Consider the following 13,938-nt stretch of genomic DNA (forward strand, 5'->3'; position numbering starts at 1 on the left):
TTTTCTTCCATTATTATGAGTAGCTAGACCCATTAGCTAGGGTTGTGGCTCAACCCTAGTGTGGATATTTGATGGGTCTTGAGTTTTAAGGCTTGAATGTCTATGGGTGTTTGATATTTGGACTAATTTGTGTTTTCCATGTTGAATTAGTGGTTGCAAACACTAATTTGTGCCTTTTTGACTTGGGCTCTTCTTGAGATAGAGAGCTTGAGTCTAGAAAAATTAGTCCAACAAAGAATTGGGGCGTATTCAAGAGATTGATAGCCCCAATTAAAGGGTTAAACCTAGAGATAGTAATACCCAACTTGAACCTAAATTGCTTGCACAAATTATCATACCCAATTGGTCTTGAGAAAGTCAATAGGGCAAAATCACTCAAACTACCGAGAGGTATAGAGTGAGAAGTTTCATGCATTGGTTATATTGTAATCCCCAACATGACGACCTTGCCTTAGATTCGAGAACCCATCAAGTATTCACCTAGGAGAAAGTCACTTCTCTAGTGCCTCTTTAACTATTTAGAACACCCTACAAGCAATCATTCTTAGTTTAATTTAGCATATTATTAGCATAAATATTAGAAGTAAAAAACCCAACCAAAGATGATTGGAAGAGTAATTAAGAGTAAAACGCATCTCTAGTTTAGATAGGAATCCAATTCCCACTTCTAGCTCCCTGTGGATTCGATCCCAACCATCTCGGGTAAAGGTTTCATCGACCACTATCTCCACTCCGTAGTGGTGTAGGGTTGGCACCGATCAATGCACTTTCAAATTTAGGATCATCAGTCGAAAAAGATGATATTATCCCGGGGAATGTCGTCCAATTATTGAGATATATGGTCGATGAGGGTCATGCCGGGATAAATTCTACAAGTTTAACTTGGGATTGGAGGAACAAATATATTGAATATTTAAAGAATGGAAAGCTCCCATTGGACTATAAAGAGTTGAGGGCCCTACGAATCAAAGTTGCTCGGTTCACATTGGATGAAGATGGAACATTATACAGAAGGACATTTGATGGACCATTGGCGGTATCGTTAGGGCCCGGGGACACCTATTATGTTTTAGGAGAGATCCATGAAGGCACTTGTGGAAACCACTCCAGCGCCGATTCTTTGATTTGCAAAATCGTTAGAGCAGGGTATTACTGGGATAACATGGAAAAAGACATTAAGGAGTTTATTCGAAAATGTGATAAATGTCAAAGGTTTGCACCGATGATTCAATAGACCGGAGAGCAACTTCATTCAGTCCTATCCCTATGGCTATTCATAAAATGGGGGATGGACATCGTTGGCCCTCTGCCAACGGAGCCAGGTAAAGCTAAATTCATTTTGTTTATGACTGACTACTTTTCTAAATGGGTGGAAGCACAGTCCTTCGAGAAGGTAAGAGAAAAAGAAGTTATAGACTTCATCTAGGACCACATCGTGTGTCGATTTGAGATACCTGCCGAAACCGTATGTGACAACGAAAAGCAATTCATTGGCAGCAAGATAACGTAGTTCCTCTAATAGCACAAAATAAAAATGATCTTATCAACGCCATATCACCGAGCGGAAACAAACAGGCCGAATCGACACATAAAACTATCATTCAAAACTTAAAGAAAAGGTTAAACAATGCTAAGAGGAAATGGAGAGAAGTTCTACCCGAAGTTCTTTGGGCGTATCGAATGACATCAAAGTCCAGCACGGGGGCAACCCTGTTCTCCTTAGTATATGGCTCCGAGGCCTTAATTCTAGTCGAGGTGGGGGAACCCAGTGCCAGATTTTGACATGTAACGGAGGAATCAAATCACGAGGCTATAAATACTACCCTCGAACTATTGGATGAAAAATGAGAAGCTGTACTTGTTTGGATGGCTGCACAGAAGCAAAGAATCGATAGATATTACAATAGAAGAACCAACCTTCGCCACTTCGGAATCGGGGACTTAGTTCTAAGGAAAGTCACCCTTAATACCTAAGACCAAACGAAAAGAAACTTGGCCCAAATAGGGAAGGACCATATCAAGTTATTCGCATCATCCGAAAGGGATCTTACAAACTCGGCACAATGGAGAGCAGACAATTGACAAACAATTGGAATGTATCACTACTCAAATGATATTATTGCTAAGGTATGACTTTCTCCCTTTTTCTATTTGTATTTGACACTAACTTATTGCAGGTGTTCGATCGAAGACGTCAAGAAAACTCCTCAACACGAAGACCTTAGTTCTTAAAGCACGCATTGCACTCTTTTTCCCTTATATCGGGTTTTATCCCAAATGGGTTTTTCCAGCGAGGCTTTTAATGAGGCAACAACTATGTCCTACCTAAGGAACATTCAACAGTATCCAAGTCTTCTTTTTAATCAACCTCGAATACTAGGGGGCATCACCCTCGGAGGTTATATTTTCGAGAAAAATACTTCATGTCAAATGGTCTCGATAGAAAAACCTTGTAATGGGCCAAACGGTTGGATGAACCGTGTCGATATAGAATAGTCGAGTCCCAATGGAAAAACATGTACACATGTATGAATTATTCAAAGAAGCATTCTTTACCTATCAAATGCTTTGTGTCTCAAAGAAATTTGCTACTACACGAGCTCCATACTTGTGAATTTGTGAGAAATGGCTCAAGGTCCAAAAGCCAAATACTCGGGGACTGTCATTGACAGTCAACACATTTGAGTCATCTAAACTCGGATTCATAAGACCTCAAAGAGGCACCCCTCGACATATAGGCCAAGGCCATTATACTCGGGGACTCACATTTCGAACAAGTTCAAAATGTAATCGGGGAATAAGTCCAAGAGGCATAACCGAAGGCTACGACCATGTTGAAGGCTACGGCTGAAATAACGCGGCTCGGAGACATCCGAATCCTGCAATAAACAATAGGCCTTAAAATACTTTGAAAAACCGGTTAAAAGGCTATTGCCAGCGAAATGATTAAAAAAAGGCTTCGATAAAAACAACCCTCGAAAAACCTTAAGAGGTATCAAATTATCTTAACACAAATGTGCTAAGGCACAAAAAGCAATGGGGTCTTAATCGGCATCGGACCCTCAAAAAACCCAATGGGTAAAAAATACATGCTAAGGCATAAAGAAATTTTTACTATGTCTTTTAAGCCGAAAAAGGTAGAAATAATAGCCATCTTTTAAAGGCCATATCGGCCCAACCTAAAAGAACCTAAGGGCCAAAACATTTAGAGTTTGAGACCTTATTCTCACTCAACTCGGACTTAAGGGTCCCATTATTCCAAGCTCTAATAAAGTCGACTTGAATATAGCTCGAGGATTCATTGTAAAACCTTAAGAGGTATTCTATTATAAGTTCAAAACTTGCCTATTATTTACTAAGGTTTGTTTTACTCTGTGTTCGAGCTAATGCTCACCCGATTATTGAAGTTGTAACAACAAAAAAAATTGCAAGGAAAAAACAAAGCAAACTTTACGGCGAATTAGAGATAAAGCGTAAAAAAGGAGATTTTTTATACATAGAAGGTATTTACAATGCCCACGAGGGGCTTTACACAAAAACAAATATCCTAACTATGCCCGGGGCTGGTTTCTCCCTCGGGAGAAGCTTCCTCTTCGGCCCCTAATCATTATTAGACTCGCCTTGGCTGCCTTCATCATCATCGTCGTCGAAGGGGGAGATGAGAAATTTGGCATCAGCTTCGAGCGCCTTTGCCTGAGCTATCTCTTCAGTGAGGTCATAACCTTGAGCGTGGATTTCCTTGAGGGTTTCCCTTCAGGATTGGCACTTCCGTCGCTCTCGGTCGGAGGCTACCCTTAGTTGCATTTGAGTAGCCTTAGCATCCCTTAAGTATATGGCAATGGTTTTTTCAGTGGTGACATTTGTCTTCTCGACCTCAGCCCTGGCCTCAGCAAGCTTGACCTCGAGCTCGTCGATCCTTTTGTCTTGGTCCCAACTTCTCTTTAGCACCCTGGAGTTGGGCCTTAGCCGATGTCAATTTGGCTAAAGCAACCTCCTTCTCCATAGCAAGGCGGTCTATATTCTCCTTCCACCGATTGCAATCGTCCTTGCCTTGATCGACCTCCCTGCGAAGCTGCTCGATCCTATCCAGTTTTTGCTGCAGCTGAGACACTGAAGTATTAGCCTCCATAGTTGGGTCGAGTAGACTAAAACTCTTTCAAAATGACAGTTACTTGCTTGTCTAGCTCGGCCTCATCCTTACGAGCCTTGGCCAAGTCTGCCCGAAGATCCTTGAGCTCCTCCTCCGTTTGACTGCAAAGGAGATTCAAAGCATTCCTTTCATCCGAGGTCTTCTGGAGCTCGGTCTTGCATTGGCTCAGGTCGGCCCTAAACTTGGTGAAAGCCTACACTGGAAAAAAGATATCAGTTAGGGTAAAGGGAGAATAAGAAAAAGAAAAATGCAATGATAAGGATTAATGCTTACTCAGGAGAAAAGACATTGAGCCTCTTCGAAGAGGGTAGATGCATCGTTGAGATCGGTGGCATCATCAACCCTAGTAAAGAAATCCCGGAAGGGATCCTCTTCGCTGGGGACTCCACCCAAGTCAGGCGTCTACAGAGACCGAGCCTCCCTTATGGCTTCTTCAGAATAAGCTGGTAGAGTGGGAGAGTAACCTATTGTCATGGACCCTAGAGAATCACTCGGGGCATTCTATTTAGTACTGGGTATTTTGGAACTCGCCCCCTCCGGTGTGCTCGTTGATAGACGAGGAACAATCTCGACCTCGAGCGATTCACGGGTTTTTCGCGCATTTTTTCTCGAATCCTCTTCATCACAAGGCTGAGTTTTCGGCTCAGAGGGCTTGTCGACTTCAATCGATTTCCTGACCCGAACCATCAGCGCCGAGTCTTCGCCCTCGTCTTCTTCTACTTCATCATTCAGCTGGTGGATTGAGTCAATATCCACACGAATGAGATTCCTCCTACATCTTCAAGCTGGAGCCTTTATCTTGGGGGTCTCCGGGCTTCGAGACCCTTTTCCTCTTATTATCTTTCCCTGATTTCGGAATCGGGGACTCAGTTTCTTCCCCGGGCAGGGCCGGCTTCATTTCAAAGACATCTCCAATGCCTGCATGAAGGAGAATTAGGTATGAGTAAAGAAATATTTCCGATAAAGAGGGAAGCACCAAAAGTTTACAAGATGAACTTACCATGATGTTTGGCTTCCCATCTGCCCTTCGCCAAGTCACACCAGTGGTGCTCGTTATACGAGGAGGTTGCAGCTAGTTTTTGGACCCAGTCTTCGAGATCAGTAACCACATGGGGCATCCAAGAGACCGCTGCAAAAAAGATGGAGGCATCACACAATGCAAAAATGGAATACGAAGGGCTATTGAAAAAAAACTTCACTTATGCTCGGGGTTCCACTTCTCTAGGAACGACATTTACTCCTCTGGGATGATGTCACAGGTCCTCACTCGAACGAACCGACTCATCCAACCACGATCTTTATCCTCATCTAGCAAAGAAGGACTTGGCCAACCGGCGTTTGAGCTTGATAAACCTTCGGAAAAGCTGAGGCCAATACAATCGAATAAGATGGTTGAGGATAAACTCTAGCCCCTCGGCCTTACTGGATAAGTAACAGAGCATGATCACTATGCGCCACAAAGAAGGGTGGATCTGGCTGAGGGTGACCTGGTACCTCTTGCAAAAGTCGATGACGACTGGGTCGATGGGACCCAGTGTGAAGGGGTAAGTATAGACACTCAGGAACCCCTCCACATGAGTAGCGATACTCTCCTCGGGGGAGGGGATCTGTACCATGACCTCGTCCCCCCGGCCACAATCTTTCTTCTTGTCCTCGAAGTGTTTCTCCATTATCGAGCATATATATCTCGATACATGCTCGCACCGTCCAGGAATCGCGAGGAGATTCTTGACTTTGAAGTCGCTCTTTATGACACAGGGTCAGGGACAATCTCGGGCTTTGTCGCCACCAGCCGGGAAGAAGATGAGGTAGCTTTCTCCTTTTGAGGAATGATTTTGAAGGTTTTCACCATCGTTTCAGGTTAGAGGAAGTGGAAAGCGGTGGAGTTTTGATATCTTTTGGTGCTAAAAAGGTAGGAACAACAAGTAGTGAAAGAGAAAGGTGAAGAGAGGGAGAGATCCAAAAAGTTTGAAGTTGGGAGCAAAGTTCTTGAGTCGAATATAAGCCCTATATTTATAGGTACACGGTGACGGTTCAGCGGCGCTAGTGGCCTACCACCACTGGCAAGTATTTAATGTTTTGGGGAAGCGAACCGACAGGACATTTTGCTTACCTCGAGTGCTTATGTCACGGGATTATATCATCATCAAAGACTCCGAAAAATCGAAGCTCAAGTTATTTCTTATCATTTATTCTAAAAAACGAGGGGACTATCTGTATACAGTAAAAATCGGGGCTACCCGATTTTGTTCTCCAATGGAAAAGGTTATACCACGTCGAGAGGTCAGGATGCCGAGATTGGGGTTGAGGCTCCTTTCCAATATCGAGGTCGAGGTCGATAACTTTAATTCGAGGTCGGAAGAAGGCTCATTTCGAGATAATAGTGTTAGGGTTCAATAACAGAAAGAGCAAGATTCCCACAATGGCTCGAAGATCACAGCGTAATTTCCAGAATTGATTTGTCTGTGGTGGTTAGATAGCTGTCCAATTAGATTCCATACTATAATTAGAAGTGTACCTTATTTAGGATTCCCCTTGATGTTCTAAACATAAATACCACACAAGAGGGGGGTGATTTATGCGGTACCCAATTTTTTGATCTAGAAGAACTCGATTCTTCTAGGTGTTCTAACTACTACTGTTTGCGGAATAAAAAGTACATAAAATAAAGAACACAGAGATTTTTACGTGGAAAATACCTGGCTTAAAAGGTGAAAAAACCACGACCTACTACTTAGTAGGATTTTCCCCAACACTTCACTAAATCACTGAGCCAAAACAGCATTTACAAAAACTCTTTGTAAACCTAAGGATTACCTCTAATCCTGTTGTAGCAACCAGCCTCTAACTGTTGTTACAACTTCAAGTTAACTCTAACTTGAATACTCAAATACCTATTACAATTGCTTCTAGATAAAGCTGAAAGGTACAATATGAAAACACATACTACAATTGAACTAGAAATAAAGAAAGATCCATAAAACTCTTTATGGAGCTGGTTCTTTGATCTGGTTCATGTAGCTTCAGGTTTGCACACTTGAATCACACATGAACTGCTTGAAAAAAACCTTGCTATTTTGCTCTCAATTCACGTGTAACTTCTACATTTTTGTGCAACACTTGTACTATGAGAACATCCTGAAATTTATAGAGTTAGTAGATGAAGAAATAACTATAGTTTTGATGCAACTCTTCCTTGGTGGAAGAGTTCTAGTTGATTTTAACTTCTAACTCCTTCCCTATCTTGGATAGTGTTCTCTTTGACTAAGGAGTCTTTCTCCTTATCAATTATGCAACCTTTTCGATCAGGAGTTATTAAATACACCAAGTTAAGCTTATCTCCTTCACGTGCAACCCACATGCTCGAATCTACCCGTTTTTGTGCACCTGAGGGATGGACCTGGTTCATCCTAAGTTCCTTTGTCAGTCTTCAAAACTAACCTTTACTTGGGCCAACAAATTCCCCCTTTTTGATGATGACAAACTCTGTACTTTTCATAAGCTTAGGCCCTGTTTTAACTCAGCTCAACATCAACACAATGTTAGAAACATTTTTCCTTTTTATCACTTATCATCAAGGACCAGGTACATTAGGTTATAAACATCACTATTCAAAGTGTAAACATCACTTGTTTCAAGCACAACCTTTTCCCCCTTTTGGCATCATCGAAAAGTTGCGTAAAAAATGTGAGATAACCAGATTTTAAAACTTACTCATGGCCACTGGGGCTACTTCAAATGCAATTATGGATTAATCATCATAGATCAAGCTAATAATTTTAACCATCAAAGAAATATAAACAAACAGTTAGAGCAAAAACAGTGAATTTCATTGATGATTGATAAGATTCTACCACAAAGCATAAGAAGAAATAAAAATACTGAAAACATGAGCAAAAGAAACAAAAAGTCCCGAACTGGGTTACTGGTTTATCTACATTAGGCTAGGAGACTTAGGGCTGGGAAGAACTAGGTGCTTTGTTTTTGACTTGGAGGAGTTTCAGCATACCTTGAAGAATGCCATCATTCTTCTCTTTTTCTCTTGCTAGCTCAGTTCTGAGAGCATCTCTCTTAGTCTCCACCTCAACCAACCTCTTCTTCGGCCTTTCAATCTCAGCATCCTTAGCCCCACTTTCTTGCACCAAGGCTCTGGACTTGCTATTCACTGGTACCCTTTTGGATGAACTAGATTCTTTAGGAGTGACATTAACTTCATGATCGTAAGCAAGCAGAGTATTAACCCAAAAATGATCCATGTTTGTACTAACCTCCCACTTTTTCATAGGTACATTGAAATGTGCAAGCACAGTTGTGAGAATGAAGCCATAGGGAATAATATGAGTTTTGGTGCCATCGATAACTCTATCAAGAAGCTGGATTATAGCTTTCAGTCACTTTCTTCAGCAGGTCTGTGGGGGTTTCCTCTACAGATGAACCAGGTTCATCTCCCCAAACAACCATTGCACCTACGTTTTTGGTTAAACTCACAGGAGTGGGTGAAGAATCAACCACACTTGTCCCCTTTCCCCTCACAGTACTCCTATCACCCTTGCGCTCCTTTTTTTCATTTTCTTTTTTACCACCAACTTCTCCAGATTTTGTAGTCTCAACACCTGCTATAGATCCTATAAATCTATTTTCTAAATTTGTAGAAACTTTAGAAATCGTCTCAGGAGAAACTTTAGAATTAGAAGATACTTCTTCAGTTTTGGAAGAGCCATTTTCTTCCCCCCTGAGTAGCAAATTTAAAAGAATCTAGGTAGTTTGATATGGTCAGGAGTCTTGAACGTAACTGGTTCACTTGTAAAGGATAAGTTCAAAAGAACTTTGGTATTTTGTAGGACTTTGCTCATGATCCAAATATAGTTATTTCAAATTATGCAGAGTATAGAAAACATACCATGTTATCTTGATGAACCAGGTTCTTCACTGATAATTCTCTTGTGTAAGTCTAAATTTACCAAAATAGAGAAAATATCATTAGAGATTAATAAGTCATTTTAACACATGGCAGAAGAGTATACTATGGAAAGTATGAGACTGAGCAAGATTTAATCTAACTATACACAATTTACAGACTTTCTAACCAAATATATTTTTTTCAGTTTTTTTTTTTCGTTTAACCTTGAACTGGTCCATTTAGGTGATCTTAATCATCCCTAATTCCAACCTGTTCCTCTCAAGGTGATCTCTACCTAAGGCTTTTGTGAAGATGTTAGCAATTTGCTTGTCAGTAGCACAAAACTCCACAGTGATCAAGCCTTTTTCATAGTTGTCCCTCAAAAATGGTGTCTAACATCGATGTGCTTAGTTCTCTTATGATGAATCGGATTCTTACTCATACTAATAGCACTAGTGTTATCACATAAAATAGGTATGCAACCAACTTTAATACCAAAATCCATCAACTGTTTCTTGATCCAAAACAATTGAGCACAATCATGAAGCAGCAGCATCATACTCAGCTTCATCAGTAGATAAGGCCACTGAATTTTGCTTTTTAGTAGCCCATGACACAAGACATGAACCAAGGAAGTATACCATACCTGAGGTGCTCTTCCTATCCACAAGAAAACCTGCATAGTCAGCGTCAACATATCCCACTAGGTTAAAGTTACTACCTTTTGGATACCAAAGGCAAAGGTCAGTAGTGCCTTTCAAGTATCTCAATATTCTCTTCACAGCAGCCAAGTGGGATTCCTTTGGATTTTCTTGAAATTGATCACAAAGCCCTACACTAAAAATAATGTCAGGTCTGCTAGTAGTAAGATACAAAAGGGAACCAATCATTCCCCTATACAACTTCTGATCAACAGATGAACCAGGTTCATCTATATCCAATTTCGTGGATGTTGCAATAGGAGTGTCAATTTCTTTGGATGTTCCTTCCTAGTTTTGTTACTGAGGAATAGGTTCATAGACAGGTTCCCTCGATGTTTGAGGATCAGTTCCTCTCTAGTCAGTTCCCCCTGTCATGTTGCCCTGGGTAGAAGGACTTGTTCCATCACTTGTTGTTTCCTGCGATGCATCTTCAGGCTGGACTGTGGTTTCACCATTTGAATTTCTTATCAGCCCAATCTCTTCATTATCTTGTTCCTGCCTCTCAGAAAGAATGTTAATTTTTAAAAAATAATATATACATTTTTCTACACATATAGTTCTTTTACTGTATATCTTATAACCTTTACTATGTGAAGAATATTCCAAAATACTCCCTCATCACTTCTGGGATCATACTTACCTAGGTAGTCTTTGCTATTGTTGTGCACAAAGCACTTGCATCTAAATGCCTTAAAATGGGATGTATTTAGCTTTCTCCCTTTAAGTGACTCATAGGGAATCTTCTTAACAAGAGGTCTAGTCATGCAACTATTTATAATGTAGGATGCAAAAATTCAGCAAACTTAGCATTTTCAAATTCAGTTCCACGATCAGACCTAATTGATGCAAGTTGATTACCTAGTTATTTCTGAGTTTTTCTAACAAAAGAAGTAAACATGTCAAATGCTTCATCTTTAGATGTTAGAAATAATGTCTAAGAAAATCTAGAGTAATCATCAACAAGCACCATCACATATCTTTTACCACCTCTGCTTAATGTTCTCATTGGACTATAGAGATCCATATGGACCAGTACCATCGTTCTGGTGGTGCTTACCACTTTCTTGCATTTAAAAGAGCATCTTACCTGCTTCCCCCTTGCACAAGCCTCATAAACTTTGTCTTCCTTGAACTTGATGTTAGGCAGCCCTATCACCAGGTCCTTGGAGACTAATTTGTTGAGTCGACTCAGACTTGCATGTCCAAGTCTCTTGTGCCAAAGGAGGGGATCATTGTCCAACATACTTAAGCAAGTGAGTTCATTTTCTAAAAGTGTGGGCAAATATACAATGTATATATTGTTTACTCTCTTTTTTCTGCAAAACAATCTTGTCAGTGGTAAGATCAATAGCAAAACATTTGGTAGAGGTGAATGCTACCAAGTTACCTCTATCACATAATTGTGATACACTGATTAGACTGTACTTTAGGCAATCTATCAAGTAGACATTCTGAATAGAGTGAGAATCAATCTTACCTACCTTTCCAACCCCAATGATCTCACCTTTCTTCCCATTTCCAAAGGAGACATTACCTCCTTTGAGGTCCTCAAGTGAAAGGAACTAGTTTTTGCTTCCTATCAAATGCTTTGAGCAGCCACTATCCATGTAGCATATTTGGCTTCTCCCCTTCACTAGGACCCGCAAAAAGAAATCAAAGGTTAGTCTTAGGAACCCAAACTAGTTTGGGTCCCTTTCTATAGGCAAAAGGGTGAATCAGATTCTTTTTAGCCCAACCTGGCAGCCTATTTTTCCCTTGAACAAATTCTTTATTCTTTTGACTAGCCTTTTCTTTTGCAATACATTCACTTTTATAGTGACCAGTTTTACCACAGTGTGTGCAAATTTTGTTCTCAGGAAGTGTGAGGTACTTGCTTTTGGGATCCCACTTAGGTGTTTGAGCCTCATAACCAAGTCCTCTTTTGTTGCTACCATGATGTTCTTGTAGCCAGGAGAGTGCATCAGAAGCCTTGTTCCATTTGCAAGTTATGTCTAGTTCATGTTTTACCTTCCCTAGATCTTATTTTAATACTCTTATCTGCTCATCTTTCCTGTACAGCTCATCCTTCATTTTTCCTAAGTTTTCTTCTAGGGTGAGATATGTGTGATCAGCTTTCTTCTTTCCTGTTCCTAGTTTTAGTTTTAAGTTCTAGGACACTAGTGTCAAGTTCAAGAACCTGGTTCTTCAACTCAGTATTTTCACTTTCACTCTCATTAGCCCTAGACTCTAGGTTTTTGCACTTGGCTTTTAGGATCATACATTCCCTAGACAACTCTTCCTTTTCATTATTAATTATCTCAAACTCAAAAATGAAATCCCGCAATAGCTCAGACAACCTTTCTTTAGACAGGAATTTAATCTTGTCTTTGAGATGAAGAATACTTACCTCTTGTTCATCATCTGATTCTCCTATGGCCATAAGAGCTTGTTCATCTTCTGATTCCTTATCTGATGTATCTCCCCAGGCAGCAACCATAGCCTTTGTTGATCCTTTGTTCCCTTTTGGTTGAACCTGTTCCTTCTTCCTACTCCTTCGTTCAGCTCTTTCCTTCTGCCATTCTATTTCCCATTGAGGGCAGTTTTTGATGTGGTGATCAGTCTTCCCACACTTGTAACACCCCTCATTGGTTTGTTTTTCATGAACCCTTAGTTTATTGTAGCTTCCACTTCTGGAAGGACCCTTTCCTCTCATTAGGTACTTCTTGAAGTTCTTTGTGATCATAGTGATTTCATCTTCCTCTAGATCAGCACCTTCAGTGATTCTGAATGTCAGGCTCCTTTCCTTCTTGGGTGCATCCATCTTCATGGTTTGCCTTCTAAGTTCATAGGCAGTGAGATTTCCAATTAGCTCATCCAACTTAAGAGTGGCAATGTTCTTTGATTCTTGAATGGCAGTGATTTTGCTTTCCCAAGTGACTGGCAAAACCCTTGTCAAAATTTTCTCAACTTTGTCCTCTTCAAGAATAACCCTTCCAAGAGACTTAAGTTCATTTGTCAGTGTGGTGAACCTTGTATATATCTCCAGGATGGTTTCCCCTTCCTCCATGGTGAAATTCTCATATTAAGAATATAGCAGTGTTCCTCTAGACCTCTTCACTTGAGGTGTTCCTTCATGATCCACTTGCAAAGTATCCCAGATTTTCTTAGTAGTGGTACAGATTTGAATTCTACTATACTCATCTAGACCAAGTCCACACACAAGCCATTTCTTCGCTTTAGCATTCTTTTCCCATTTCCTCAAGTCCTCAGCATTGCAGTCAGCTCTTGTTTTTGGCACATCTACTCCTTCAGCATTCTTCTTCATGGTAGCCAGGGGACCATCAACGATAATATCCCATAGCTGATAGTCTTCTTCGATGATGTGATCTCTCATCCTATTTATCAACCAAGAGTAGTAGTGGCCATTAAAGAGTGGAGGCCTATCAGTGGATTGCTCTTCCCAGTTTCCAGGTGGTGCACTCATCTTGATCTGTTCCTAAGGTGTTAGCCTCTTCAAGGATAACCCGCTCTGATACCAATTGATGTTCTAAACGTCAATACCATACAAAAGGGGGGGGGGTTATTTGTGTGGTACCCAATTTTTCAATCTAGAAGAACCTGGTTCTTCTAGGTGTTCTAACTACTACTATTTGCGGAATAAAAAGTACAAAAAAAAGAACACAGAGATTTTTAGGTGGAAAACACCTGGCTCAAAAGGTGAAAAAACTACGACCTACTACTCAGTAGGATTTTCCCCAATACTTCACTAAATCACTGAGTTAAAACAGCATTTACAAAAACTCTTTGTAAACCTAAGGATTACCTCTAATCCCGTTGTAGCAACCAGCCTCTAACTGTTGCGCCAACTTCAAGTTAACTCTAACTTTAATACTCAAACACCTATTATAATTGCTTTTAGATAAAGCTGAAAGGTACAATATGAAAACACCTACTGCAATTGAACTAGAAATAAAGAAAGACACATAAAACTCTTTATGGAGCTAGTTCTTTAATCTGATTCATATAGCTTCAGGTTTGCACCCTTGAATCACACATGAACTGCTTGCAAAAAGCCTTGCTATTTTGCTCTCAATTCACGTTTAACTTCTGCGTTTTTGTGCAACACTTGTAATATGAGAACATCCTGCAATTTATAGAGTTAGTAGATGAAGAAATAACTAGAGTTCTGATGCAACTCTTCCTTGGTG

General features: G+C 40.5%; 2 protein-coding genes across 2 annotated transcripts; one reads left to right on the forward strand and one right to left on the reverse strand.

Moving 5' to 3' along the window:
- The first annotated feature begins 838 nt into the window (after positions 1-838).
- On the forward strand, positions 839-2,232 carry LOC104226319 (uncharacterized). The gene is made up of 2 exons (XM_009778285.1): positions 839-1,212; positions 2,178-2,232. Exons 1-2 carry the CDS (start codon positions 839-841, stop codon positions 2,230-2,232), a joined length of 429 nt encoding a protein of 142 aa, XP_009776587.1.
- A 10,580-nt stretch (positions 2,233-12,812) lies between these two features.
- On the reverse strand, positions 12,813-13,214 carry LOC138885453 (uncharacterized). Its single transcript, XM_070166404.1, has one exon. It carries the CDS (start codon positions 13,212-13,214, stop codon positions 12,813-12,815), a length of 402 nt encoding a protein of 133 aa, XP_070022505.1.
- Between the last annotated feature and the right edge of the window lie 724 nt (positions 13,215-13,938).

The sequence above is a fragment of the Nicotiana sylvestris genome, chromosome 2 (assembly GCF_000393655.2).
Source record: "Nicotiana sylvestris chromosome 2, ASM39365v2, whole genome shotgun sequence".
Classification (NCBI taxonomy): domain Eukaryota; kingdom Viridiplantae; phylum Streptophyta; class Magnoliopsida; order Solanales; family Solanaceae; genus Nicotiana; species Nicotiana sylvestris.

Coding starts and splice junctions, on each gene's coding strand:
- LOC104226319 (XM_009778285.1), top strand. CDS start 839: ATGGTCGATGAGGGTCATGCCGGGATAAATTCTACAAGTTTAACTTGG. Junction 1,213..2,177: donor AAATGTGATAAATGTCAAAG/GTTTGCACCGAT, acceptor AACTTATTGCAG/GTGTTCGATCGAAGACGTCA.
- LOC138885453 (XM_070166404.1), bottom strand. CDS start 13,214: ATGAGTGCACCACCTGGAAACTGGGAAGAGCAATCCACTGATAGGCCT.